The 26,145-nt window shown below is 39.4% G+C and overlaps 1 protein-coding gene and 1 gene segment (V, D, J or C); both read left to right on the top strand.

The window, feature by feature from the left end:
• The window catches only part of ntn2 (netrin 2), a 28,146-nt gene extending 6,620 nt beyond the window's left edge, over positions 1–21,526 (top strand). The window contains exons 3-9 of the mRNA XM_081353129.1: positions 191–360; positions 1,505–2,736; positions 11,440–11,628; positions 16,810–16,959; positions 17,359–17,412; positions 19,020–19,094; positions 19,287–21,526. Of these exons, the coding sequence (XP_081209255.1) occupies positions 1,719–2,736; positions 11,440–11,628; positions 16,810–16,959; positions 17,359–17,412; positions 19,020–19,094; positions 19,287–19,621 (1,821 nt within the window). The 5' untranslated portion in view covers positions 191–360; positions 1,505–1,718 and the 3' untranslated portion in view covers positions 19,622–21,526. The remainder of the gene's footprint in view (positions 1–190; positions 361–1,504; positions 2,737–11,439; positions 11,629–16,809; positions 16,960–17,358; positions 17,413–19,019; positions 19,095–19,286) is intronic.
• LOC308682903 (Ig kappa chain V region 4135-like) overlaps positions 1–26,145 on the top strand; it is a 1,009,768-nt gene that overhangs the window by 662,081 nt on the left and 321,542 nt on the right.

Here is a 26,145-nt window from a genome sequence, read left to right as displayed (position 1 = left end):
CTGTACCGTTGCAAAGGGGCCCGAGCAGAAAGAGCCGCATTGATATTCACATCACACACACACAGTGACAGGTCCTAAGAGAGGAGTTTTACTCTGGTTTCATGGTTCATTGCTCTTTGTAGTGCTGTAGAAGTGTGATTGGGCTCAGATACACGCTCATGTCAAACTGTTTCTCATTAACTCTAAACAGCGTGCGGATCTCATCAGATTCCCCCCCGGCGGATCATATGAGCGTCGACCTGCGGATCCAAGCATCAGGAGAGTTTGAGAGTATCCAGTTTTATACGTTCGGTGTCCGTCCGGATCATGGCTCGTAGGACGCGGAACGGACTGTGACCGCAGATTCCTCCAGCAGTCGAGGTAGTACTCTTTCTTTGTTTTAAAACACGATAAATATCACCATTCCATAGAAAAGTATCTGAGCAAAGCAACATTACATTAAACGCTCTCATTCAAAATCCCCAACGGCCCCACGAAAACATTAGGAATCTCAGCATGTGTTTACCAAGACCAAATTAACCCATCTGCGGTGTATTTCTGCATGCGTGGCTTTCCTAAAATGGCTCTTTTGGTTGAAATGCCTATTAATGAGTATTTCTAAAACACACTTGCACAAGTTGCTCATTCCTTTAACTCTTCTAGTTCAGTGTGTGCATCGTCCCGCAGCGTTTGTGAGAACTCAGATCTCATGTGTTGTTGAGGAGAGTGTGCTGTTACTTAACTAAGTGATCACCGCTTTCACCTGCTGAACCATGAAACGGGTGCGCGTTGAAGGAGGAACCCGAGCATATCTAGACACTTTTGATTTGGGTCTGTAAGCAAGCACTTAGGAATCACCCTAGGAACCGCATAGCAGAGCACTAAAATCTCATTAGAACATCTCTGCAACTGCATAGCGACGCTCTGCCGACCCACTAGCATCATGGCAGCACATTTCACAAATGATTGCAAATATGCAAAACTAGGATTTAAAACTACTAAACAACTAAAATATCAAGCAGCTGCATATATTTAGCATTATATTTAACAACTTACTGTATTTGATTTACTGCTGCGAGTGTATTAATACCTACAAACCAACATTTGGTCCAAACCACCTAGCCCCTATTATTAAGTGATGGCCTAATTTAGATGAATCCCATTCTGGGATATTTTGCTTGTTTATTTATTTATTTATTTTTAAATTTAGTCTTCTAACTGCTCATATGTATTATAATATATAAGTTGCATTATATAAAGGTTAAGCTCCATTTTTTTACTGACCATTTATTGGAAAAATAAGTTTCTTTTTAGGCTCTGTTTGGTATTAATAGACCTTTTTTTTGGGGCTTTTTTTTTTTTTTTGGCATTTTCTTTTATGCACATCAATTATGCTGTGGTATCATTGTAATTCCATTCATTTTTGGACATGGTCTTTACTATATAAATCTTACGGTGAGTGAATATAGTTGATTAACTGAGTTTAGTTTGATTTATTAACGTTGTGTTGCCGTTCCATTTCCAGACGCACACTGCTGAGGGTTGATTCCAGGAAAGTCGTCTATCTACTGGACGTTTTCTGGCTGGAGTTGTCGTTCTGAGATATCACACGTCCGCCAGACCCCGCCAGTCTGAGGAGACGCTACAACCATATTTGTTTATTTGACTTCCCCCTCTCTACCCATCCATCTGGATACGTTTCTCCCCATCCCACATTCATCATTCTCTCCCGTGACATCATGTGGAGTTTTCGGAACTTGCTTTCTCTGCTAACTGTGTTTCAAGCCTCAAGCCACAGTCCCAACCCATTCGCCGGGCCTCAGGCGACACCGACGGACCCCTGCTATGACGAGACGGGCGCCGCCCGCCGATGTATCCCAGAGTTCATCAATGCAGCGTTCGGTCAGGAGGTCGGCGTGTCGAGTGTCTGCGGGCGGCCGGCGTCTCGCTCGTGCAGTTTAGTTGAACGCGACGACCGTCCCGCCGTGCGCTCGTGCCAAGTCTGCGACGCATCGGACCCTCGCAACGCACACCCTCCCAGCTACCTCACCGACCTGAACTCTGCCCACAACCTCACGTGCTGGCAGTCGGAGAACCTGCAGGGCTCGCCGCTCAACGTAACGCTCACACTGTCGCTCGGGAAGAAGTTTGAAATCACGTATGTCAGCCTGCAGTTCTGTTCCCCTCGTCCCGAATCCCTGGCCATCTATAAGAGCATGGACTACGGCCGCACTTGGACGCCCTACCAATTCTACTCGTCGCAATGCCGTCGCATGTACAACCGACCCAACAAAGCGGCGATCACCAAGCAGAACGAGCAGGAGGCTTTGTGCACGGACGGACACACTGATCTCTACCCGCTTTCCGGCGGCCTTATCGCTTTCAGCACGCTAGACGGACGCCCATCAGGGAAGGACTTCGACTCGAGTCCTGTTCTACAGGACTGGGTTACGGTCACTGATATTCGTGTGGTCTTCAGTCGCCCGCAGCACCTCAGAGCGCTGCCCATGTCGGGACGCGAGAGCGAAGACCCGCTCGGGACGCCCGCTACGTATTATTACGCGGTTGGCGACTTCCAAGTGGGCGGGAGGTGTAAATGCAACGGCCACGCCTCCAGGTGTGTGCGAGAGAAGGACGGAAAGCTGGTGTGTGAATGCAAACACAACACAGAGGGTCCGGAGTGTGACCGCTGCAAACCGTTTCACTATGACCGGCCCTGGCAGCGCGCCACTGCGAAAGAAGCCAACGAGTGTTTACGTGAGTTAAAATGTTGTTCAATCCTCATTAGCTATTCCAAAACCTAGTGAGCAGCCTTGTTGACTACAGGCACCCTTAAACGCATGTTCACACCTAGTAAGATTAGTCAAGTTAATGATACAGATTGTGTCATTATTGAGCTCAATAATAGTTCTGAATATTAAGTGTCTTTTAAACTAAGAGTGATAACGATAAACATATTCTCATATGTCCACACCACAGCTATAACGACAACGACACAGAGCATTTAAAGCAGCAGACGCGCTTATAATAAACGTTGGTGTGGACACTAATGTAGTTATCAGTATCTTTATAGCTGGTGTGAATGATTTGTATGCTCTTCATATGCACTTTAGCAAAATACTACCGTCCGAACTCTACTGAAATCAATTGTGACTCTATTGAAATCGTGGCTCACAATAGTTTGGCTGTAGTATTTTGCTAAACTAATGACGTGATTCTCTTAAGTACACAAATCTAGCTTAAAATAGGTTAAATATGTTTTGCTACATTTCAGTACTGAATGAAATGTTAAGCTAAATATCAGCAACTATCACTTGGCCAACTAAATTAGAGGACTGGAGCTGTGAATCAGCATTTCTTCAATGTCTGCCATGCTGAATGGTAGAATGTTTGTCACTGGGTTAGGTTAGCACTTTAGATTTGCATTAATTTTGGCCAAAATAAGGAACAGTATCTAAAGCATCTCCCTAGATTTGAAACAGAGCTACAGTGTGGTGTTATGAAACGATCACTTGGCAAAAACGTGAAGGTTAATTCTCATCGCATCTCACGTCTGAACTTGATTTATTGGGTTTGGATTACTTCGGGTGTATCTGTATTAATTCTGGATGCATTCCATAGAATACATACAGACTGACACACGAGTGCAGGACAGAGATTTGTGTTTGCGTATGTCTGTCTTGCAGTATGTTAATCTTTACATAAACCTCTTCTCTCAGGATATGTCTGAACAGTCGACGCTCAGAGCAGAACGCTGCTGACAGCAGAATGAGAGTACTAGGCGTTTCACACCGCACACGAAAACAACGTTTATTTCTTTTGGCGGCCATATTAACACTGAATTCACACTGGCTGCGCCGTGTAGCAGACGCATAGGTGCGAACGCATTTTTGATGGACATAATATGCTAGACCCTGCAGAAAATGCATCAATTTATCAACAGACTTTTGCAATATAGGGTCTTATAAAGCAACACAAACACTTTCTGTTCAGTGAATTTGACTAAATCCAGATGAATGAAGCAGTTTATAGCTACAGCTTATGTAAAAATGTCATGAATTTATGTTAAATATAGTTAAGTACAGTGTTGGGTAAGTTACTCTAAAAAAGTAATTACATCTTCATCGGTGTAGTTAAATTACTGTACTAATTACTCTCTCTTAAAAGTATTGGATTACTTATTACTAATTACTTTCTAAATCCCATATCAATCTCGACCAGCTGAACAATACTAGGAAAGGCATGAAACTACTCTTTTAATTCTTTCAAATAAATAATGCAAAATTTCATAAATTATTCTTGATTGAACTGAGCAAAGCTTATAAAGCGAGAAAGGTACAATAAAAATGTACATTTAACATTAGACGTTAACTTCTGATACTATTGTTTTATATTGAGTTGTTCTATAGTATATATTTCAGTATTTAATGTAATTACATCAGAAGGAACTGCAATTAAATTACAGAAAACAAAGTACCATGGTAATATACCATTATTGTACCATAACGCTGTAGTTTTTTAAAGGATTCTAACTAATTTTTATAGATGTACATATATCCATATGTTGAAGATCAGTAGCAGCTGCAGATATTTATCTTATCTTATCTTATCAGACAGCAGTATTATTGCAGAACGAAAAATTAGCTGAATAGTGTAAATGCATCAATCTTTGTGTCAGGAAAGATATATCGTGTCCAAATGCTCCAGTCTGGCAGTCCTGACACTCCATTAGTATCGCTAATGTCTTCCATAAATCTCTCTGCCTCGTCTAATTCTTCCTGTCCACTCTGTCAGATGAGAGTTTGCCGATAGTTTCGTTTTCTTTCGTGTAATGAAACCCAGAATTGAATTCGGAGCTCTCTGCGTTTTCCTCTCACCTCTCGCTCTGCCTCTTCTCATGCCATCTGCTCTGGTTTGGTGGCCCCGTCTCCAAATGACCCCCAGTACACGCTCGACTCCCTCGTTTTCTCGCCTCAACACACGCCAAGGACTCCCGCAGATTTTGTGCCCGACCTGGCAGTCGTTCAGTGTGATCTCGTTAAAATCATCCCCCATTCAGCTGAGAGAACAAGGACAAAGAGATTAGCAGAGGTATAACAGACTAATGAGTGGCGGACCACAAATGGAGGGTCTGACAGTTAAATTAAGTTCAACTATATAGCAGTTCCCTATAGGGCTGGGCGATATGGCCAAAAATATTAATTATCACATATTATTTTTGTGATTATCACACAGTAATTCTGTGTTTTGTGATTTAATACAAATTTATAAACAAATTTAATAAAGCTTTTAAAATGTAATCAAATGAGAACATATCTTAATTTACATTTACAATTTTTCTTTTACAATATGCTGCACAACAGAACTGTATAAACTTAAAAAATGGATGAAAAAATATCTTGGTTGTTTGATATTCCTTAGAATAACAGTATTACTTTGAGGAGCACATTTTATTATACATTTACAGTAGTGATTTATTTTCTTGCGGTTAAACCGAACTTTTATTTTGACGGTTTGTCGTGGAGATCTATGTTTCAGTGTGTATTTGACGGTAGTTTTTCCTTAAATGAAACATTGAAGCTCGTGAAGTGACTTTCAGAAACAGCTCTGCTGATGAATTTCATGTGTTTCATGGCCTCATATTGAGACGACAGATGCTGAAAACACCGTGAGCTTCACATGTGTGTGAGTTTGTGTATCAGACGAAATTGCTCCGTTCCGTTCATTCATTCAGTGATGGATCATATTACAGATTCGGCTCTTTGAATCTCGTTAATCAGAATTAATTCATATTTTTTCAAGTCATTTGGTTCATTTCAGCAGAATAATTAAAATGTTCTTCTACCAACGCAACGTTAATCACATTTCGAAAAAGAAAACTATAATGCAGCCAAGGCCAAATTATGACAAACAGAAATAATTTAATAATTGCTTATCTGGGTCTTCAGGCCATGTAGTCTGTTAATATAACTCAGGAAAACAGAAATGATTAGTTGACTTCTCGAGTCTTCGGGTTTGTGTCGTTCGTTCTTTTGTCACGTGAACGCTTCCTTTCCCAGTATCTTACAACATTACGATAGTATTTTTGACTGCATGTTGTATTATATTTATTATACGGATAAAGTTTAAAGCATTGACCATCTCTTTATTTCGACATTCACTGTTATGGAAAAGAACCATCATGATAGAAATGTATAAATTGTAAGGAATAAGCTACAATTTGAGACCAGAAAAGCATCACATTACTGTAAGAGTAAAAAAATAAAAATAATAATAAATAAATACCTACGCGCAAGGAAGTTGGGAATTATTGTATCCAATTCGGCTTTCAAGTCACATAACAAATGAACGAACGACTCAGGCCCTGTCCCAAATAACACACTTGATATACACTTGCGATCTTGACACCATAGGGTGTCCCATTTGTCTTTTTAGGTTACAGAAGGGAACTTCAGAAGGGTGGCTCCGCAGAGACCTCCACCCGACAGTCAAAGCGGCGTTATGTCATGAAAGTGTAGATTCGGAGGAAGATCGCAAGGGCTTAGGGTTTCATTTGGGACAAGGCCTCAGACCCGAAGACTCAGGAGGTGATCTAATCATTTCTGTTTCCGGTACAGAACCTATAGGATGTTTCGCATGTGCGATCAACACAAAATGAATGAATCACTCTCTGATTCTCTGATGACTCTCTGAGGCAACCCGTTGTTCCAGAGTCATATTAAAGATTCCTTCAAAATTAACTAATGATCGACTCATCACTAATTCACACACAGATCACTTATTAGCGACATGCACTGACTGGCTGTTGTCGCGTTTATTTCTGCTGTGTGATAGGCTGTTAGATTAATCCATATCGAGAAAAAATGTCAAGAGCTTATCACTGTCATCAACGTAAATTTGATCAAGATCTCAATATAATATAGTTTATCAGCCCTAGTTCTCTAGTATTCGGAAAAACAGTACGTAACAAAATAAGTATGTCCGAATTCACAGTACTCATTATAGACTAGGCAAAAAGTCCCCGGATGACCTAATACTTCTGGCGAGATTCTGAAGTGTGCATTCGGTGGACACTTTACTATCCCATGAGGCCACAGGAGAGGATCTGTGAAAGACAGTGAAGCAACACAAGTCTAATGACAACATGGGAAATGTAGTACATCCAGATTACATTCATTCTAGACACATTCATACTACATAGAACACTCTTTTTAAGCAGGCAGTTGCAAAGTAATTACTTATTCAAAATAAGTACCTACTCAAGAGAGTATGTGATTTCGGACGCAGCCGTATGTGTGTGTATTGCTAGTCACGGCCACCTGCACAGGACACTGGAAGTATGAGTACTAACCATATCCTCATTAAACACACACAAAAGCCCACTTTTACTGCCTTAGATTTCCTATACGTCACAAACCAAAACATGCTGCTTCCGAGGGAAAAAACGCCACACAGAGCGTTAATGATATAAAGCTGTGATGCTGCAGAGAAACCTTGTAGAGATATGTTTATCTTCCTGTTTATTTGTTAGTCTGCCAACTATTGAACTAGCTTGTCGTTTTGTTTCTTTGCGTGCTACGATTCAAAGGACACATTTGTCGAAGTACTTGGTTTGTGCTCTTGTAAAACCAAAGCCATCTAGAAATTTGGACTGGATTTCTAGATTTCCTGTTCACTCCAGCAGTATCTAAACAGTCTGAAAGATGCCTGTAAACCAAAAATACTAAATGCCACCTTTTATGTTTGGCTCGTCTAAACACATGTAACCAATTAAGTAAATTAATAAATAAAAGCATTCTCAGCACCCTATTACTCCATTTTATGTGAGCGTAAGTATCGTGACATTTCAAAACAAATATAAAGCTTATAAAATAGTCCGAGATCTCCAGCTTGAGTGTCTGTAACTCATCAACGTCGCTGGTCTTGCGCTCTCGTCTTGTGCCAAACCTTCAGAGAAGAAACTTCCAGCTGTTGCCTGTTTCTGGGAGTTTCGGGGTTAGTCACTCTTCAGCCAGTGAAATGCCTGTTCAGTTGAATAGAAGTTAAAAGATTAAAAACATGTCCGCTAACGGACTAATCTAACATTTTCCTGTTTTCTGGTTGTTTTGAATCACCATCCTGGTTTGTTTTTGAAGGGCTAGCCAACAAATCCTGGCAGGTTTCGTACAGTGTTCTGGAGACTGTTGCTCATTTCATTGACAAATGTTTATTTGAATATTGAAACCTGGGATCTTAAACTGTCCTCTTTCTCTTTTAGTGAATCTCTTCATTCAAACATTATATTTAAATCAATTTTGTAAAACACTCGACTAACGTGAACACTATTTTTGTTCAGACGATCATCTGAATTCACTAAAATGAATCAGATTCACTGATTCTGTTTGCAGTTGTTTGCAACAATATTGTCTGTTTAAAATCATTTCAGAGTAGTAAACCATTTTTTCTTGTAAGTAAGCTTGTTTGTAATTTAAATTATGAGTAGCTTTACCAGCTTCAGTTTCAAAGTTGCTTCACTGCCAAATTGCTGTTTTGACTACACCCAACTCTTGTGTTATGCCAATTTTCCTAATTCTTTCAGAATCCCAAATCACTCGCTTTTCTCTCGCAGGCAAAAACAAAAGATTTGAACAGAGCCGTGAAACTTCGCGACTCTTTCATGTGTGAACAATCTACGCAACAGGAAACGCCTAATCAATTAGAAACACCTGTGAGCCAAATGTTCTGATATTTATGCTCACATAAAACCAGGGATGGAATTTTTAATGAGCTGTTATTCTTAGTTGATAAAACATATGTGTGTTAAAGCGCACAGGTGATGTTCTGTGAAAGGTGTTATTCTGTGGTTTTGCTCTTTTTTTTATTAGCGGCGTTCACTAAGACGAGCATCACTATCACTGTTGCCCATACTTTGTTAGTGATTTGAACAAACTAGTAACTTTAAGTATTAAACAGCACAATTATATCCTTGACCGTTTGTTCTATATAGACATGAATCATGTCTTAAATTGTGCAGCTTTTTGAGAATAGACTATCGACCTAACTGCAACGCTCTGGCCATCACATCATTGTGGCGAGATGTACACTGTGAGTGTTTTCATATTGCTTGATTGTAATATTAAGATTTAGACATCATAATCCAAAACGTGGAGTTCTAATTTTTGCCTATCATACACTAAGTACAAGATGTATGGCATTTCCAGAAATGTGTTTTTGGGTGTAGTTCAGTGCATACCTGTAGAGCTCGCTCCATCAAACTAACGTTCCTGCTCTACAGAAATGAATTTGGAGCTCTGGGTTTGCTCTAACCTCAGGTTAATAGGTTTGAGTGCTTTCAGCTGTGTTTGGAAAGCTCTCGTAATAGAGGAACGGTGCCATTGAGAAAGACCCTTGGAACAACTTTAGATTAAGTACCATGCTCAAGGCACAAACCCAGCGCTGAGAGATATCAGAAAACCTGCACTCTTTTCCTTCTTGCTCAAATCAGACCCTCATCTGGAAACGCCCTAGAAACGGTTCACATTTAGACTGGACTGCGTGCTTTAATAATTCAATCTTGTGCGTTTGTGAGACTGTAGCTTTCTATTTGGGTGTGAATCTGTGTGTGCTTTTTGTCACACGTTTGGAATTTCATTTAGAGAAATGCACACACCCTTACCGCGCTCACACACACACATCGCCTGCAGACGTTTATTGAGCTGAATTTGCTGTAATCTCACCCTGTTGACTTTAGCCCAGAATCCCCCCGAAATTACACCCCCTTTTCATGACCCCCATCACACACACACACTCACACAGAGCAGCAGATGGTGTGTGTGTTAGGGAATGGCCCGAGCAGGTTTCATTAACCACAGAATTCCATACAAATTGGCCCTGTAATAACAGACACACACACATGTACAAGGACAAAATCAGACGCCTCACGATGAAACAGGCATGCATTTAAAATACAAAATGTACTTTTTAAAGCAGATCCCACAGTTGCTGCAGATTTGTCGGCTGCACATCCATGATCTCCTGTTCCTATTGGATTGAGATCTGGTGGTTGTGGAGGCCGTTTGAGTTTAGTGAACTCATCATGTTCAGGAAACCAGTTTGAGATGATTTGTGACATGGTGCGTTATCCTGCTGGAAGTAGCCATCAGAAAATGGTTCACTGTGGTCATATTCGACAGGGTTCTGAGTGGGATTCGATCCAGCGTCTCTGGCATGGGAGGCGGATGCACTAACTAGGACGCTAAAGACCACAGCCTGACGCACCTCTTGAGCCTGACGCACCTCTTGAGATCAGGGGAGTGAGGTTTACCTGCACAGCTCTTACTGGCTGGCCTCCGTTACACTCACTCCCATCCGGGTCACGGCACCAATTGTAACCGGTCCTACTCAACCCACTCTGAGCGGGATTCGAACAGGCGTCTCCGGCATGGGAGGTTGGTGCACTAACTAGGACACTAAAGACCACAGCCTCTAGTGTCAGTCGCTAGCACACATCTTGAGATCAGGGGAGTGAGGTTTACAGATGGACATGGTCAAATACAATACTCAGGTTGGCTGTGGCGTTTAACCGATGGTACGGAGGTAAGAGGAAAAGAAAATGCCATCAAAACTTTTCTGAAGAGAGTCAGTTCCCTTACATTTACATGAACCCGCACCCTCAATTCAATATTTGTATTTTCCTTCTAATATTTCGAACATCGGGAACAGTGAGCTTTGCTGTGTACAGTATTTTCTCTGCTGGCACGTCTGTGCTCTCTTTATTTTTGCGTCCGTCTTCAGCGTGTCAATATTTATATTTATATATGCCAATCATTTTTGGGAATTATTCCAATGCAGTTTGTGTGCAAGTCCGGAACAGAGATCGGCCATAATAAAATAAAGTTTGTCGATCATGTGTTTGCAGCAACAAAATGTCTGGTTCCTATTGATGACCGGTTGATCAGTGCATCTCTATTTTATTTTTATTTTTTCACAATTTTCTTCACAATATTTCATCAAAATGTAATAACTTATGAAAAAAAATTTGCTAGCTAAAATTAACATCTAGGCCATGTTGGCTGTTGGTTAATTTTAACAAATATTCAAATCGTATTATTTAGTCTAACAATCTAAAAACACTTTAAAATGCATTGCAAATCTTGTTTTATGTTGACTTGAAAAATAAAGGTTCAGTAAAGATGACTGTTTCAGGTGTACAGAGTTGCTATATGGTTCTTTGGAGACAAATACATTTTGTTTCATTACAGGTTCTGCAGATCAGTGGTTTGCTTTTTATTTTCTTTAAAGCACCAGAGCTAGAGAACTAAAGTACAGGAGAATATGATGTTCTTTGTGGAGCTGTAAAGTTTCTCCTATAAACCCTTTTAGTGATATTGTATTTTTGAGAAAAAACGCCATATGCATATCCATAAAAAACAGGATATGTAGCTTTCGTCAATAACGTGTTCACCCTCTCTTTCTTTATAGCGTGTAACTGTAACCTGCACGCGCGACGCTGCCGCTTTAACATGGAGTTATATAAGCTCTCGGGCCGTAAGAGCGGAGGAGTGTGTATGAACTGCAGACACAACACCGCTGGACGACACTGCCATTACTGTAAAGAGGGATTCTACCGGGACATGGCCAAACCCATCACACACCGCCGAGCCTGCAAAGGTACCACACTACATTTCATTTACTGGCAGGTTGACATCAGATGTTTAGATGTTTATCTTCAATGAGAGATTTTTAATCTCTAATCCCCAATGAGTTAAAATAGTGCAAGTGTTAGCATCACCTCATTTACATTAGCTGTGTGTCATTTCTGCGCCCCTAGTGGCAACACACGGAATCACAAAAATAATGACTGTTTCCAAACAGATTCTCCCCTGTCCTCTATTGCTCAACAGAAAGTCCAGACTCAATCCATTTGCAACCGCTCAAATAAGCAGGGCAATGTTTCTGTCAGATAATGCTTTACAAGAGCTGTCACAAAGAGACAAGTATACAAATAAAAACTTTGAAATTCAAGTGTGATTTCTGAGGACATCTGGTATGTGTTGTCTTCTAAAAAATATATCTTACAGCTGTTTAAAGTACTTACACAAGTATTTATAAATGATGGTATTGAGGAACAGCATGACGATTTTTGGATGACAATTATATTTATGTATTATTGTTCGTGCATGAAAAGCGAATTAAATCATACAAATATAAAATAATGAATTATAATATATTATAAAAAATATATATTATAAAATAAAAATAAAACACTTGCTAAAAATATAAAATATTTTACTTGTTTGTCTGCATGTCATTTGACCATTAACTGACATCAGCGAATATGTCGTTAAATTATTTAAATATTAAGGGCAATATCTCAGTTCAAGGGGGTTCAGCTGTCAAAAAAGGTTTGTGAATCCCTGGTCTAGTCTTTTACCACCATTTACAGACTAATTTAATTTTGGACCTTGAAAACTGCAGGAATGATGTGTTTAGATATGATTTTATAACTTGCTCCGTTACATAAGAGACACTCATGTTTATTTTCTGACTGTGACTCAGTAGTTTTTCATGAGTTAAAATGTATTTATGTGTGTAAAATGTTTTATGCACTGTATTTTCCAGTTTGAAAGCTTCCACATAAAATCAGTAGCACACACATATATATAAATTAAAATCTAAAAATAGTATAGAGTTCAATAAAACCACAGTGCATTGGGAGCAGCCTGTACATGAAGCTCATATATCTGCTGCCGTCACTCCAGCCAAAGCAAACACAGCACTGTAAGAAAACACACATCAGAGTTTGAGAAATATTCTAGTGTTTGGATAAAAGATGTCTTGTAAGTTGAGCATTTCTGGAAGGAAAAGGCAATCCATATGTAGAGGGTTTTCTATAAGTTAAATTACAAGCTGCATAAAATGTCTGCTTCCTACTAAACGCTCAATAATTCTGCTTTTGTGGCTGTGTCAAAAACGGCATTTTCTGTGCCAAGAGCCGAAATTTATTTATTTGGATATGTGACAAGGTTTATGTGTGCAGTATTTATCAGTGATAAAGTGTTTGTGTAAGTATTATAGAATTTATGTTAAAGTGCATTTAAGATGCAGATGGTAGACCAGTGTAAAGAATGATATACATGATATACAGAAGATGCTCGGACTGTCCTGCTTTACTTTACTTACTGCTAGTAGACAACATGTTTATTTAGGAAGCTCACTTAATGAACTTAATGAATTCACCCTAAAATGAAAATGAACTTATTATTTACTCACCCTGCTGTTGTTCTAATATCGGATGCCCTTCTTTCTTTTTCAGACCACAAATAGAGAATTTAAAAAAAATGTCCCACTCGCGCTCGTTCATATAATGGCAGTGAATAGCGACCAGCATCAAGTTTTAAAGGAACACGCCGACTTTTTGGGACTTTAGCTTATTCACCGTATCCCCCAGAGTTAGATAAGTCCATACACACCCTTTTCATCTCCATGCGTGCTGTAATTCTGTCTGACGCACCCACCGCTAGCCTAGCTTAGCACAAAGAATGGAGGTAAATGGCTCCAGCTAGCATACTGCTCCCAGTAAGTGACAAAATAACGCCAACATTTTCCTATTTACATGTTGTGATTTGTATAGTCACAGCATGTACAAATAACAAGGTCACATGAGACAGCCATCTTCTAACCGTATACATACTGGGAACTATATTCTCAGAAGGCGAAGCACTGCTACTTCTGCGGAGTGATTTACTCCAACTCTGAGCGAACTCTCTGCTCCTCACCACGGGGTGTTATTTTGTCACTGATTGGGAGCAGTATGCTAGCTGGAGCCATTTACCTCCAGTCTTTGTGCTAAGCTAGGCTAGCGGTGGGTGCGTCAGACAGAGTTACGGCACGCACGGAGATGAGAAGGGTATGTATGGACTTATCTAACTCTGGGGGATACGGTGAATAAGATAAAGTCCCAAAAAGTCGGAGTGTTCCTTTAAAAAAGATGCAAAAGTATGAGATAATGATCCCATGTGACGTGTAATATATTCCAAGTGTTCTGGGGGTATACGATAGGGTTTGGTGGAAAACAAACTGAAATTGAATGTATTTAATATATGCACTCTTGTGTGTCTTGTAACTCAGCTCTTGCCATGAAAATATCCTCAACTTCTGACATGTCATTAAAATCTCTTCTACTACTGTTTCAGAAGATGCTCTGGTTGTGAAGGAGGAAGACATGGTAGATGATAGTCATAGTGCTAAAGATTGTGTACAGTGCAAATAAGAGCCGGTTCATTGGTTAAGTATTCAAGTATAACAGGAGAAATATCTATGAAAGATCATTATTATTAGTGGTGTGTGTGTGTGAGTGGTCCTGCAGTGTTTGTGCTACAGACATAAATGATTTATTAGTATTAGTAGACTGTGAGGGTTAGTAGAATAAGTTGACATACGCTTGCAAAGTTACTTATAGTCTGTAGAATGTCTGTTGGGATACAATGAAATGTTAGCAGACATTACGCAGACAGTCTACTAATACTCTACTAATCCTCTAATGAGAGTTAGTTGACATGTAGGTTCAACTTTACTTATCATCAACAGAATGTCTAAAGAGGACCATCAAAATAAAGAGTTTCCAAATGTAAAATCTAGTTGTTTCTGCTGCTCTCTGCTGGTTTGAATGAACTAAATAGCATTTGGTTTAGTGTGTTGGTAACTACAACCAGTACTGTTCTTGCAAATGCTTGTGGTTTCCTGAACATCTTCTGTATGACATTTGTACTGAATGGATGTGTGTGTGTGTGTGTGTGTGTGTGTGTGTGTGTGTGTGTGTGTGTGTGTGTGTGTACCTGTTTTTCTATCCCGGTGGGGACTTCAACCTGAATGCACACAGACTCATGGGGACTCGTGTCACAGTGGGGACCTAAACTGAGGTCCCCATGGGTAAACAAGCTTATAAATCATACAGAATGAGTTTTTTTGGAAATGTAAAAATGCAGAAAGTTGTGTGTAATGGGCAGGTTTAGGGGTAGGGTTAGTGTAAGGAGATAGAATATACCGTTTGTACAGTATAAAAACCATTTAGTCTATGGAGAGTCCCCACAAAGATAGTAAACCAGACATGTGTGTGTGTGTGTGTGTGTCTCAATCAGGAGCTCTTTTGTAGTGCTGTCAGTGTTAATTTGATAACGCCCATGTTGAGCGCTGAGACCTCTTATCAGCGTTACTGTGATACAGCACCTGAGAATTCCTTAAATTCCACACACACACACACACACACACACACACACACACACACACACACACACACACACACACACACACACACACACACACACACACACACACACACACACACACACACACACACACACACACACACACACACAGATGAAGTCACGGCTCAATCTCTTCTGGAACTGTGGACTTCCAGCTCTCACCTGCAGATGCCACAGCTGTTCAAACCTTATCTGTGTGTGTGTGTGTGTGTGTGTGTGTGTGTGTGTGTGTGTGTGTGTGTGTGTGTGTGTGTGTGTGTGTGTGTGTGTGTGTGTGTGTGTGTGTGTGTGTGTGTGTGTGTGTGTGTGTGTGTGTGTGTGTGTGCTTTGAGAGTCTCAACACAGAGAGGAAACGCACATACATGCTCAAACACTACTATAGACAACACTAATACACACAAAGCCATCATTATAATTATAAAAGTTTCTTTTTTGCCCATCAGCCACAGTTACTGGTGAAAGCTCAATATTACTAACCACTAAGATGTTTTACTGGACATTATAATAAATTTTAATTTTATTGCTGCTATATAATTCCCATACTTTTTTGTCAAGTTATAGTTTGAATAACTTTACTAGTATTATAATATGTGAAAAATAGTCATAATAAGGAATAAGCAGATATGCACAAACTTTTGACTGGTAGTATGAGTAGATCTTCGTTGTGGAATTATTACATGATTTCTGAACAAGCCGTTTTTTTTTTTTGCACTTTATTTTCAGTCGAGTGTGAGTATTCAAGTGTGTCACTCAGTTCATGAAACCTGTTTTCCATGCTGTGACTCTTTGTTTGTTGTTGCCTGAAACGCTGGTTACTATGTGTAATTCTGAAATACAGCCCATATTTAATATAATATCATTGAGCCATGTGACTTTAAATGAGATAGAGTAGTGTGTGTGTGTGGTTACGGGAAGTGTGTGTAACAGATTGAGTGTCATGGCAATGTTTACAGGTCCAGACGGGGACTAAGGCCATTATTTGGACTTCCCTTCTGCGCCTGTGCCAGAGCTGATCATCCCCCCCCTCTCTCTCTCTCTCTCTCTCTCTCTCTCTCTCTCTCTCTCTCTCTCTCTCTCTCTCTTATAATTTCATTATAGGTGAAGCAAAAATGGCAATATATTTAAGTAGGAGGAACAAAATTGAAGGGTCAGAAGGATGTGAAGTTATATCTATTATAAAAACAGGCTAAAATCAAGAGTGTGGATTGATTTTAAACTTTATAAGATGATGAAGGACTTGATGTATTTTTCAAACCAGTGGTGTTATAATGATGCAGTTTGCTCTGTTGTAGATTAACTTCTTTTTTTTTTTCTTGTGTGTTACAATGAGTATTACTAATGTAATGTGTATTATTGTGGTTATTATTATATTGGAATTGTGTTGATTGGTGTATAAGAATTGTAAAATAAATGTTTTGTTTAAAATTAAAACTCTCTCTCTCTCTCTCTCTCTCTCTCTCTCTCTCTCTCTCTCTCTCTCTCTCTCTCTCTCTCTCTCTCTCTCTCTCTCTCTCTCTCTCTCTCTCTCCCTCTCTCTCTCCCTTTCTCTCTCTCTCTCTCTCTCTCTCTCTCTCTCTCTCTCCAGCATGTGACTGCCATCCGGTGGGAGCTGCAGGTAAAACGTGTAACCAGACGACGGGTCAGTGCCCATGTAAAGACGGGGTGACCGGCATCACCTGCAACCGCTGTGCAAAAGGGTATCAGCAGAGCCGATCACCCGTCGCCCCATGCATTAGTGAGTCACACACACATACGTTTATTTTTCTGTCTAAATGGAGACATACACCCCAGAAAACTTTTTGCATTAAAAAAACACTTTATTTATATATCATTTTTTTAATCAGGACACCCAAAGTATAACTAAGTATATACACTCACACCGGTGTTATTTTTGTCATTGAGAGTTTTTATTTATATTTTGAATTAGTTTATATTTTTATATTTTCATTTTTCATTTTTTATTTAAGTTAGTTTTAGTCATTTTGTTGTGCATTTTTGTCTTTTTTGTCTTTTTTAAATTTTATTTTAAATATGTCTACTATATAGTTTTTATTTGCATTTCCTGAGAATCGCCAAATCTACTGTTTGAGCTACTGGAATAAACACTGACGTCATACTGTACTGTGTCTTTCAGAAATCCCTGTTATAAAGCCGACAGCTGTGATCAGCACGACAGAGGAGCCTGCAAGTTAGTGCACACACCCACACACACACACACACACACGTTCAGGACAGAGTTTAGAGACGGACAGAGGAAGTAACGCTTAGTTTTCTCTGCTGTTCCGCTTTGTAACACTGGTGGAAAGGGGCGGAGAACTCGCAATCTGTCCTTGTCACGAGTGAAAGTGAAACAGAGGTGTGTGTGAAAGCAGAGAAGTGAAGGAATTGTGTGCGTTTTCAACAGCTCTTCTGGGTCATTGAACACTTCACACAGAGCGATGCCTGAAACCGACACACACTCACACACTAATGTCATGACAACTCTTGCACACACTCTTAAAGTCCCCCTGTAGTCAATAATTTCATCCTTTAAAACTCATCTTTGATCACCAAAAAAACATTTAAATGTTATTTCCTTGAAAATTTTTTTTCGTGCCTTAAAATAGCTTGAATGTAACTCGACACCCTTGCCTCATTTAGTATGCGCGGTTCTGTGAATATGCAAATGAGCACCAGCTCAGAGATCCACTGGTTGACGATCACACGTTGATCTGATTGGTTACAAAGTAGTTTGTGACGTCAGAAACACCAGCGATTTCAAAGCGTGTTTTTGAGACTGTCTTTGGTTCACTGCAGTCTTAAAGGGATAGTTCACCCAAAAATGAAAATTCTGTCAGTAATTACTCACCCTCATGTTGTTCCAACCCCGTAAGACTTTCGTTCATCTTCGGAACACAAATTAAGATATTTCTGATGAAATCTGAGAGCTGTCTCACTCCTTCATAGGCTTCTATGTAATTTCATCTGCCGGCCCAGAAAAGTTAGTAAAGACATTGTTAAAATAGTCCAAGTGACTACAGTGGCTCAACCTTAAGTTTATCAAGTGACGAGAATACTTTTTGTGCGCTAAAAAAACTAAAATGGATGGATGGATGGATGGATGATAGATGGATGGATGATAGATGGATGGATGGATGGATGGATGGATGGATGGATGGATGGATAGATTGATAGATAGATAGATGGGTGGATAGATGATGGATGGATGGATAGATAGATAGATAGATAGATAGATAGATAGATAGATAGATAGATAGATAGATAGATAGATAGATAGATAGATAGATAGATAGATAGATAGATAGATAGATAGATAGATAGATAGACAGACAGATAGATAGACAGATAGACAGATGGATGGATGGATAGATTGATAGATAGATAGATGGGTGGATAGATGATGGATGGATGGATAGATAGATAGATAGATAGATAGATAGATAGATAGATAGATAGATAGATAGATAGATAGATAGATAGATAGATAGATAGATAGATAGATAGATAGATAGATAGATAGATAGACGGATGGATGGATGGATAGATAGATAGATAGATAGATAGATAGATAGATAGATAGATAGATAGATAGATAGATAGATAGATAGATAGATAGATAGATAGACGGATGGATAGATAGATAGATAGATAGATAGATAGATAGATAGATAGATAGATAGATAGATGGATAGATGGATAGATGGATAGATGGATGGATTGTAGTGTTTTAGACGTTGTAGATTGTTATTTTTCACAGTATGTTTTAATTCTAATTACAAATTTCTGTGTTGTCAGATTGTGACTCGTACTGTAAACCACTGAAGGGAAATCTCAAGATAAACATGAAGAAATACTGCAAAAAGGACTACGGTACATTTTCTTTATCATGTTATTTTTAAAGATTAGTTCTTACCTTTCAGTCACTGGGAAAATCTCTCAATTTCATTTGTAATGTACAAATCACAATGCTTTTTATTTAAGAAGTATTTGATTCAATGCAAAAAACAACCATATTGTTAACCGTATCTGGTGTAGCGTTCTCATATATGTGTGTATGTTTAGCTGTCCAGGTCAGTGTGTTGGACATGGAGACCGTCGGCGACTGGGCCAAATTTGCCGTGAATTTGATGTCCGTGTACAAGAGTCGTGGAGAGCCGCTGAAGAGAGGCGATCACGTGCTGTGGGTCCATATGAAGGATCTGGCCTGCAAATGTCCACGAATACACATGGGCAAACGCTTCCTCATCCTGGGCACTACTGAGGGTGGCACGAACCCCGAGCGCCCGGGACTGCAGGCCGACAAAAACAGCCTGGTCATTCAGTGGAGGGACATTTGGACTCGACGACTGCGCAAGTTCCAGCGCAAAGAGAAGAAAGGCAAGTGCAGCAAAGCGTGATGGGATTGCAGGGAACTCTTTATTATTGACCACTGTCCTGCGTACGCGGGAGACTGCGAGACCGAACTCTGCGTGTTGTCGTCTGTGCGTTTCCAGTGCGTTATTTGATATGTCGTCCTGTTGGTCAGCCTTTTAAAGGGACCGTTAAAAAGACTGTTTCTAATCACACACCACTGAATCTCTCTCTCTCTCTCACACACACACACAGCACACGGACTGATTCCATTTCCTCTCAAAGCCACAATTTAATCAATCAAATATGAAATACGTCCTCAAATTACAAATCAGCAGAACGACTCTGTCCGCATCTGGTTCGGTTCTTCTCGTCTTTGTGGCCTTCATCCGTTGGTCACACTGGTGTTCACCACATGCTGCTCGCTTCAGTTCTGAAAACCTCAAAATCTTCATCGTCATCATCGTCAGCCTGGATAATTTCACGTTTGAAGACATTATTAAGCCTTCTCATAGCTGTGGGTTGTGTGCCGTACGTGTGGATGTCTACTTTGATACTGAAGGATTTTTTATAGTGCAGAAATGTCCATTAACAGTCCTATCGAAAGAAACGCTCTGTACAAGTATGCAAATGCACGAATGCGTGGCAAACATGGTTTCACTGGGCATATTTAACATGCTTACTGAGTTACTGTGCGGTGGGAACAAATGTCTGTCATTCCAGTGATGGTTCACTCAAAATTCACCCAAAAATGAATATTTGTTTCTTCATTTACTCACACTAATGTCATTTCAAAAGCCCATAGTGTTTTATTCTGTGGAATGCAAGAGGAAAATTGCCTTCTTTTCCATATAAATACGGATTAAGCTCCACGAAAATGACAAAAATCACTATAAAAGTAATCCATATGAACTCTGAATTAAATCAGAGCACAACTGAGAGGAGATTATCAGTGAATATTGACTAATTAAAGTCATCAAATGGTGTCAGATATTCATGATTATAGTCCATGAGTTGTTTGGACTGCTTTTGTAGTGGTTTAGCCGTGGTCACTACTGATTTATTCAAAAATCCGTTTGTTTTCATGGGAAATACTAGCATATAAGTTCTGAATGATATGAGGCAAGTAAATAATGATCGAATTTTCTTATTTTGGGTGAATTCTTCTGTTAAACCAGTTGTGTTATGTTCAGGTAACGAGATGTCAACAGTTTAACTAAACTTAAGGTTGGAATACACTACACGACTTTTAAAAGACTTTCAAGTCGTTCCGAACATAAACTGTGACGCAATCAGCCTTTGAAGGATGCAGCCTCTGAATTGGGACGCAGCTAATCATGTCTGATCTCCTCCAACTGGACGGATTCATAATTTGAAACTAAATAAATCTGTGCCCGTCATACACTACATGATTTTCTGTGAAATTTCCAGAATCTACAGATTTTAGGCAACTAGCGTCGACTCCTCCAGATTGTAAATCGGGGCAAAAATTGTGTAGTGTCTTCCAGCCTTGTACAGTTGTCCATCTGTAATAGAAAATTCATTGTAGAAGACTTTTATCCTAATGACGAGAATGCAGTGTGTACCTGCACAGCTTCATGATGAATTGCATTCTGGTACGTTTCTGAATCTAACAACGATTGAAACTGAGCTTGCTGAGAGTGTTTGCATACATTTGTAGAGCATGTTTCAGGGCTAATGCTTTGTCCTGATGTCTGTCACTCTTTCTCTTCTACTACTGAACGTCTCGGTTTTTATCTGCCGTCTGACCATTTAAAAGACAAGACAAAGACGAGAATAATGACGTGTGTTGTTCTTGTTTGCATCTCTTACTGAGAGAAAGCGTGTCAAACAGACACACATATGCAGTGCGGTCTTAAAGTCTGAGACCAATGCATTATCAGCATTAACAATTTGCATTGAAAATTGACATTAAAGTGTCCATATTATGCTATTTTAAAGGGTCCTAATGTTGTTTTTGAGGTCTACTATAATAAGTTTATATGCAACAAAGGTAAAAAAAAGAATAAAGGGTTCATTCTCTCTAAACCCCACCTTTCCGAGAGCTGCTCTGCTCTGATTGGTCAGATGGCCCAGTCTGTTGTGATTGGTCTACTCTGCTCTGATTGGTCAGAATGCCCAGTCTGTTGTGATTGGTCTCCTCTGCTCTGATTGGTCATTTGGCCCAGTCTGTTGTGATTGGTCAACTCTGCTCTGATTGGTCAGAATGCCCAGTCTGTTGTGATTGGTCTACTCTGCTCTGATTGGTCAGAATGCCCAGTCTGTTGTGATTGGTCTCCTCTGCTCTGATTGGTCATTTGGCCCAGTCTGTTGTGATTGGTCAACTCTGCTCTGATTGGTCAGAATGCCCAGTCTGTTGTGATTGGTCTCCTCTGCTCTGATTGGTCAGAATGCCCAGTCTGTTGTGATTGGTCTACTCTGCTCTGATTGGTCAGAATGCCCAGTCTGTTGTGATCGGTCTCCTCTGCTCTGATTGGTCAGAATGCCCAGTCTGTTGTGATTTGTCTATTCTGCTCTGATTGGTCAGATGGCCCAGTCTGTTGTGATCGGTCAACTCTGCTCTGATTGGTCAGACGGCTCAGTCTGTTGTGATTGGTCTACCAAAACATCGGAAACCAATCACCCATTACCATATCTGAATTTCTACTCTTCCTCAGAGCTTGATACACAGTAATACGAACTGTAATGATGGCGTCGGTTTTACCGCATCAATTTGAGCCCGAGTCCTCATTCTTAGGAAGTGCATCAAAGTTGATTTGCTTTCACAGCGCAGAAAACAGCATCTTCTGCATATGACGATAACACGAACCAAACTCTTCTAGTCTCAGCTACAAAAAGTAGATGTTGTTCGCGGGCAGTTAATGAAGACCAAAGGCTGGCATTATGCATATTTGTTTCAACCCTTCGTAGGTTCGAGCAGGAAGTGAGACTGGAAGTACTGACGACTCGTTTCAGGCTGTTCAGAATCAGTTCTTTCTTTCAGGAGACAATAACTTTGACAAACTCTATTACACACTACATGAAAGGTAACATCTGAAAAGCATATTAGGGGCACTTTAAAGTTTAGTGGTATTTGGTGCAGCAATTGACATGAACAACCAAGATCATGTTCCCAGTATTATTTTGACTATTAATGGCCACAAATATCAGTCTATCACTAGAAATAGTGGCAACATTTTACACCATAACTTGGCTCTATATGTTATTTTTACCCTTAAAACTTCATAGTTTGTTTCTAGCTTTAAAATAAATAAATAAAAATAGCAGATTTTCAGGCTTTCAAACTTTGGGACCTCAGTGAATCTGCTTTGTCAAAGTCATTTTTCAGTGAAATGAAGGAATCACAGTGAAGGAATAAATTGAGATGAAATAGCTCTGATCATGTTGAAATGAATTTCAGTCCAAACGTTTGTTTTACACTGTCTCTTTGCCACATTAAAGAAGTAAACAACCCTTTTATTGGTTAAAAAACAAATCACCGCCCTAACCAACGTCTCATATTCTGTTCCACGGAAGAGAGAAATGAATGAGTGAATGATGACAGAATGTTTATAACATGATTTCTATTGTTTGAGTATTTTATGTTGATAGATGTCTGTGTTTATGCCATAACTAGTCTTTTGTATGCCAATGTTTGCTTTTTTGTTAAACTAACAGGAGAGTTAACTGAAGTAGTGTTAAAATGTTAATACTTTTTACCAGCATCCGTAGATACACTATGGTAAACTCTCTCACACACATCATGACGCACACCGACCACAGAACGTGGCCACTGCAGTGACAAATGAATCATTATATTCACATACTTCAGAATCTTGGACTAGGGATATGTACGGAATGGAATACTATTAGCATACTAGCGTCTGGTTTATCACCCATACTGCATACTATTTGACATACTTTTCTTATTAATAAACAGCATGCAGTGTTTACTGCATGGTAAGCAGTTTGATAATACTCCATTCCAAACGTTGCCAAGTGCTCTGCGTGTACACTGTATCCCACAATGCAATGCACTCAACTTCCATTTGCAGTGTGACAAATGCACAGGAATTTCTATCAACAGGTTTTTTTTTGTGATCTGACTGCCAAAAGTTAAGAAGTTTTTGCACAAAATTGGATTGAAATAGCAAAACAACCATATTTACAAGACGGGACGAGTTAAACATGAGGTCATGTGATGATCATGTTGCATAAAGTTTCACATACTATTTTTAAAAAGCAGACTATTTCATATAAGTGGCAAATCAGAATAATACAACAACTGCAACTAGTACGCTATTATTCCCTCCTGAACTTAGCCGAGGTTGTGGAGATGCAGAAGGAAATGCCATTTCCACAGCAATTTCCATTTTCATTTTACTCCTGGACGTGGTTTGGATGAGAGACTATAAACATATAAAAGCTTTCCTGCTGCATGAGCGGTGCAGATTACAGATTTTAATGACCCTGATGTCATTAAATAAATGAACAATTTTTCGAGAAAGACTGAATTCTGTTTCTGGAGGGATTCGGCAGACGTGCAGAATGTTTCTGCTTGTGCGAATGTATTTGTGTTTATAGTTGTGTGCAAAAGTTAGGGCACGGTTCCCACAATTCATGTTTGGTTGATTCATTTTGGCAAGAACATTTTACTGCCATCCCGACTGAGCATGTGCTAAACCAGCTTTGAAGACTCGCGGCAAATAAACAGCTTTTCTGCATTAAAATGAGCAGAAATAAACCGAACGTTTAGATTAGTCACAGGCATTTGCACACGACTGTGTATTTTTCATATCTGTGTATGAATGAATATGTGTATGTATTTGTGCATCCATTAGACTGAATGTGATGTGTGTCTGTATGAAGATGTACATACATGAGTAAATGTGCAGTTTGATGATGGACTTTGTTTCCACATGAGGAATATTCTTCCGTCTAACGTACTGGGAGAGTTTCTCTCCTTCTCATCACCCGTTTTATTTGCTGTCTCTGTAACTGCAATGACCACTGAATTAATCAAATATACAAATAAATTATTAGTTGATGTATGTCTTTGTCCTGGTATTTATCAGCTGTAATTCTGTATCACTTTATTTGATGTCTAACGGTGTCACAAATGACATTCAGAATTGAATAGAGAATGCTTTTTGGATAGATTGAAGTTTGAAATGTAAACCACCAATAGTGGTTTTTATTTACATTCGTGCATTTGGCAGATGCTTTTTTCAAAGTGACACTGCATTCATTTAATCAGTTCAGGCATTTCCTGAAAACTGAACCATGTCATATATTATTCACATATTCATTTTCCCAGAATTCATCACATGTGTTGCATTTCTTTGAATTGCAGTTCAGAAAAATTCCTCTTCCTGTCATTCAAGTTCAACTTCCTGTGTGTTGTGGCCAATTCAGTTGAAAAGGAGCCAATTCTTTAATTCTCTGTGAATCACATAAATCTATGCAACAAAAATATAGAATGTATTATTAACGTTCCCGTTAAGTTATTAAAAAGTTTTTTCTGAAGGTTCTCTCAAAGTTCAAAACATCCAGTTTTAACACGTTACTTTTTTAACGTTCTCTGAACATTCTGAAACAAGTAGTAACATTTAAAAAACTTTTTTTTGCTATCATTTTGAGAACATTATTAAAGGGGTGGTTGATTATGATATCACTTTTCTAACTTTAGTTAGGGTGTAATGTTGCTGTTTGAGCATAAACAACATCTGCAAAGTTACGACGCTCAAAGTTCAAAGCAAAGGAAGATATTTGCTTTTAAAGAAATCGCTTTTTAAGGACTACAACAAACGGCTGGTAGAGACTACACCACATTCCTTCCGAGTTAGTGACATCACCAACCCTAGAATTTACATAAACCCCGCCCCCTGAACACGACTTATAGATTATCAAGACAGAATATGCTAATCAATGACTAGAAGATCAGCTACATAAATTCATCAACTAACCATTCAGAAATGTTGTACATGTTGTCACTTCTTCTAGAGTCTCTCCATCATTGTCTGACTTCGGTTTGAACATAAAAGGCTAAAAGTTTTTGAAATTTCCAGTGCATGTCTGTGTGATTGCAAGCTGTTGAAGCTCCGCCCCCCTGTGCCGGGAGCAGCAGCTCATTTGCATTTAAAGGAACAGACACAAAACGGTGCGTTTTTGCTCACCTTCAAAAAGTGACAACTTTAACATGCTATATACAAATATCTGTGGGGTATTTTGAGCTAAAACTTCACACACACACTCTGGGGACATCAGAGACTTATTTTACATCTTGTGAAAAGGGCATTACACCACCCCTTTAAAGACCATATAGCTTTTAACAAACTGGTATTCTATTAACATTACTGGTTGAAGATTTGTTCACAACATTGAGATAACCTTGCCAGAATGTTAACTAGGAAGCTGCAAAAAGAACCACAAGAAAGAGAAGATTCCCATTCTCTGAACAGCTCTGAGCTTGTGTGTTTGGGCATGTGTATGTGTTCTGTAAAGCCAGAGTGAGTGATTTTTGGTAACTTTCCGACATGGTTTGGAGGGTCAAAGCAGATGTAGAATAATA

This window comes from Scardinius erythrophthalmus (assembly GCF_964197995.2).
Source record: "Scardinius erythrophthalmus genome assembly, chromosome: 22".
NCBI classification, from domain to species: domain Eukaryota; kingdom Metazoa; phylum Chordata; class Actinopteri; order Cypriniformes; family Leuciscidae; genus Scardinius; species Scardinius erythrophthalmus.
This window is presented reverse-complemented; position numbering and strand designations above follow the sequence as displayed.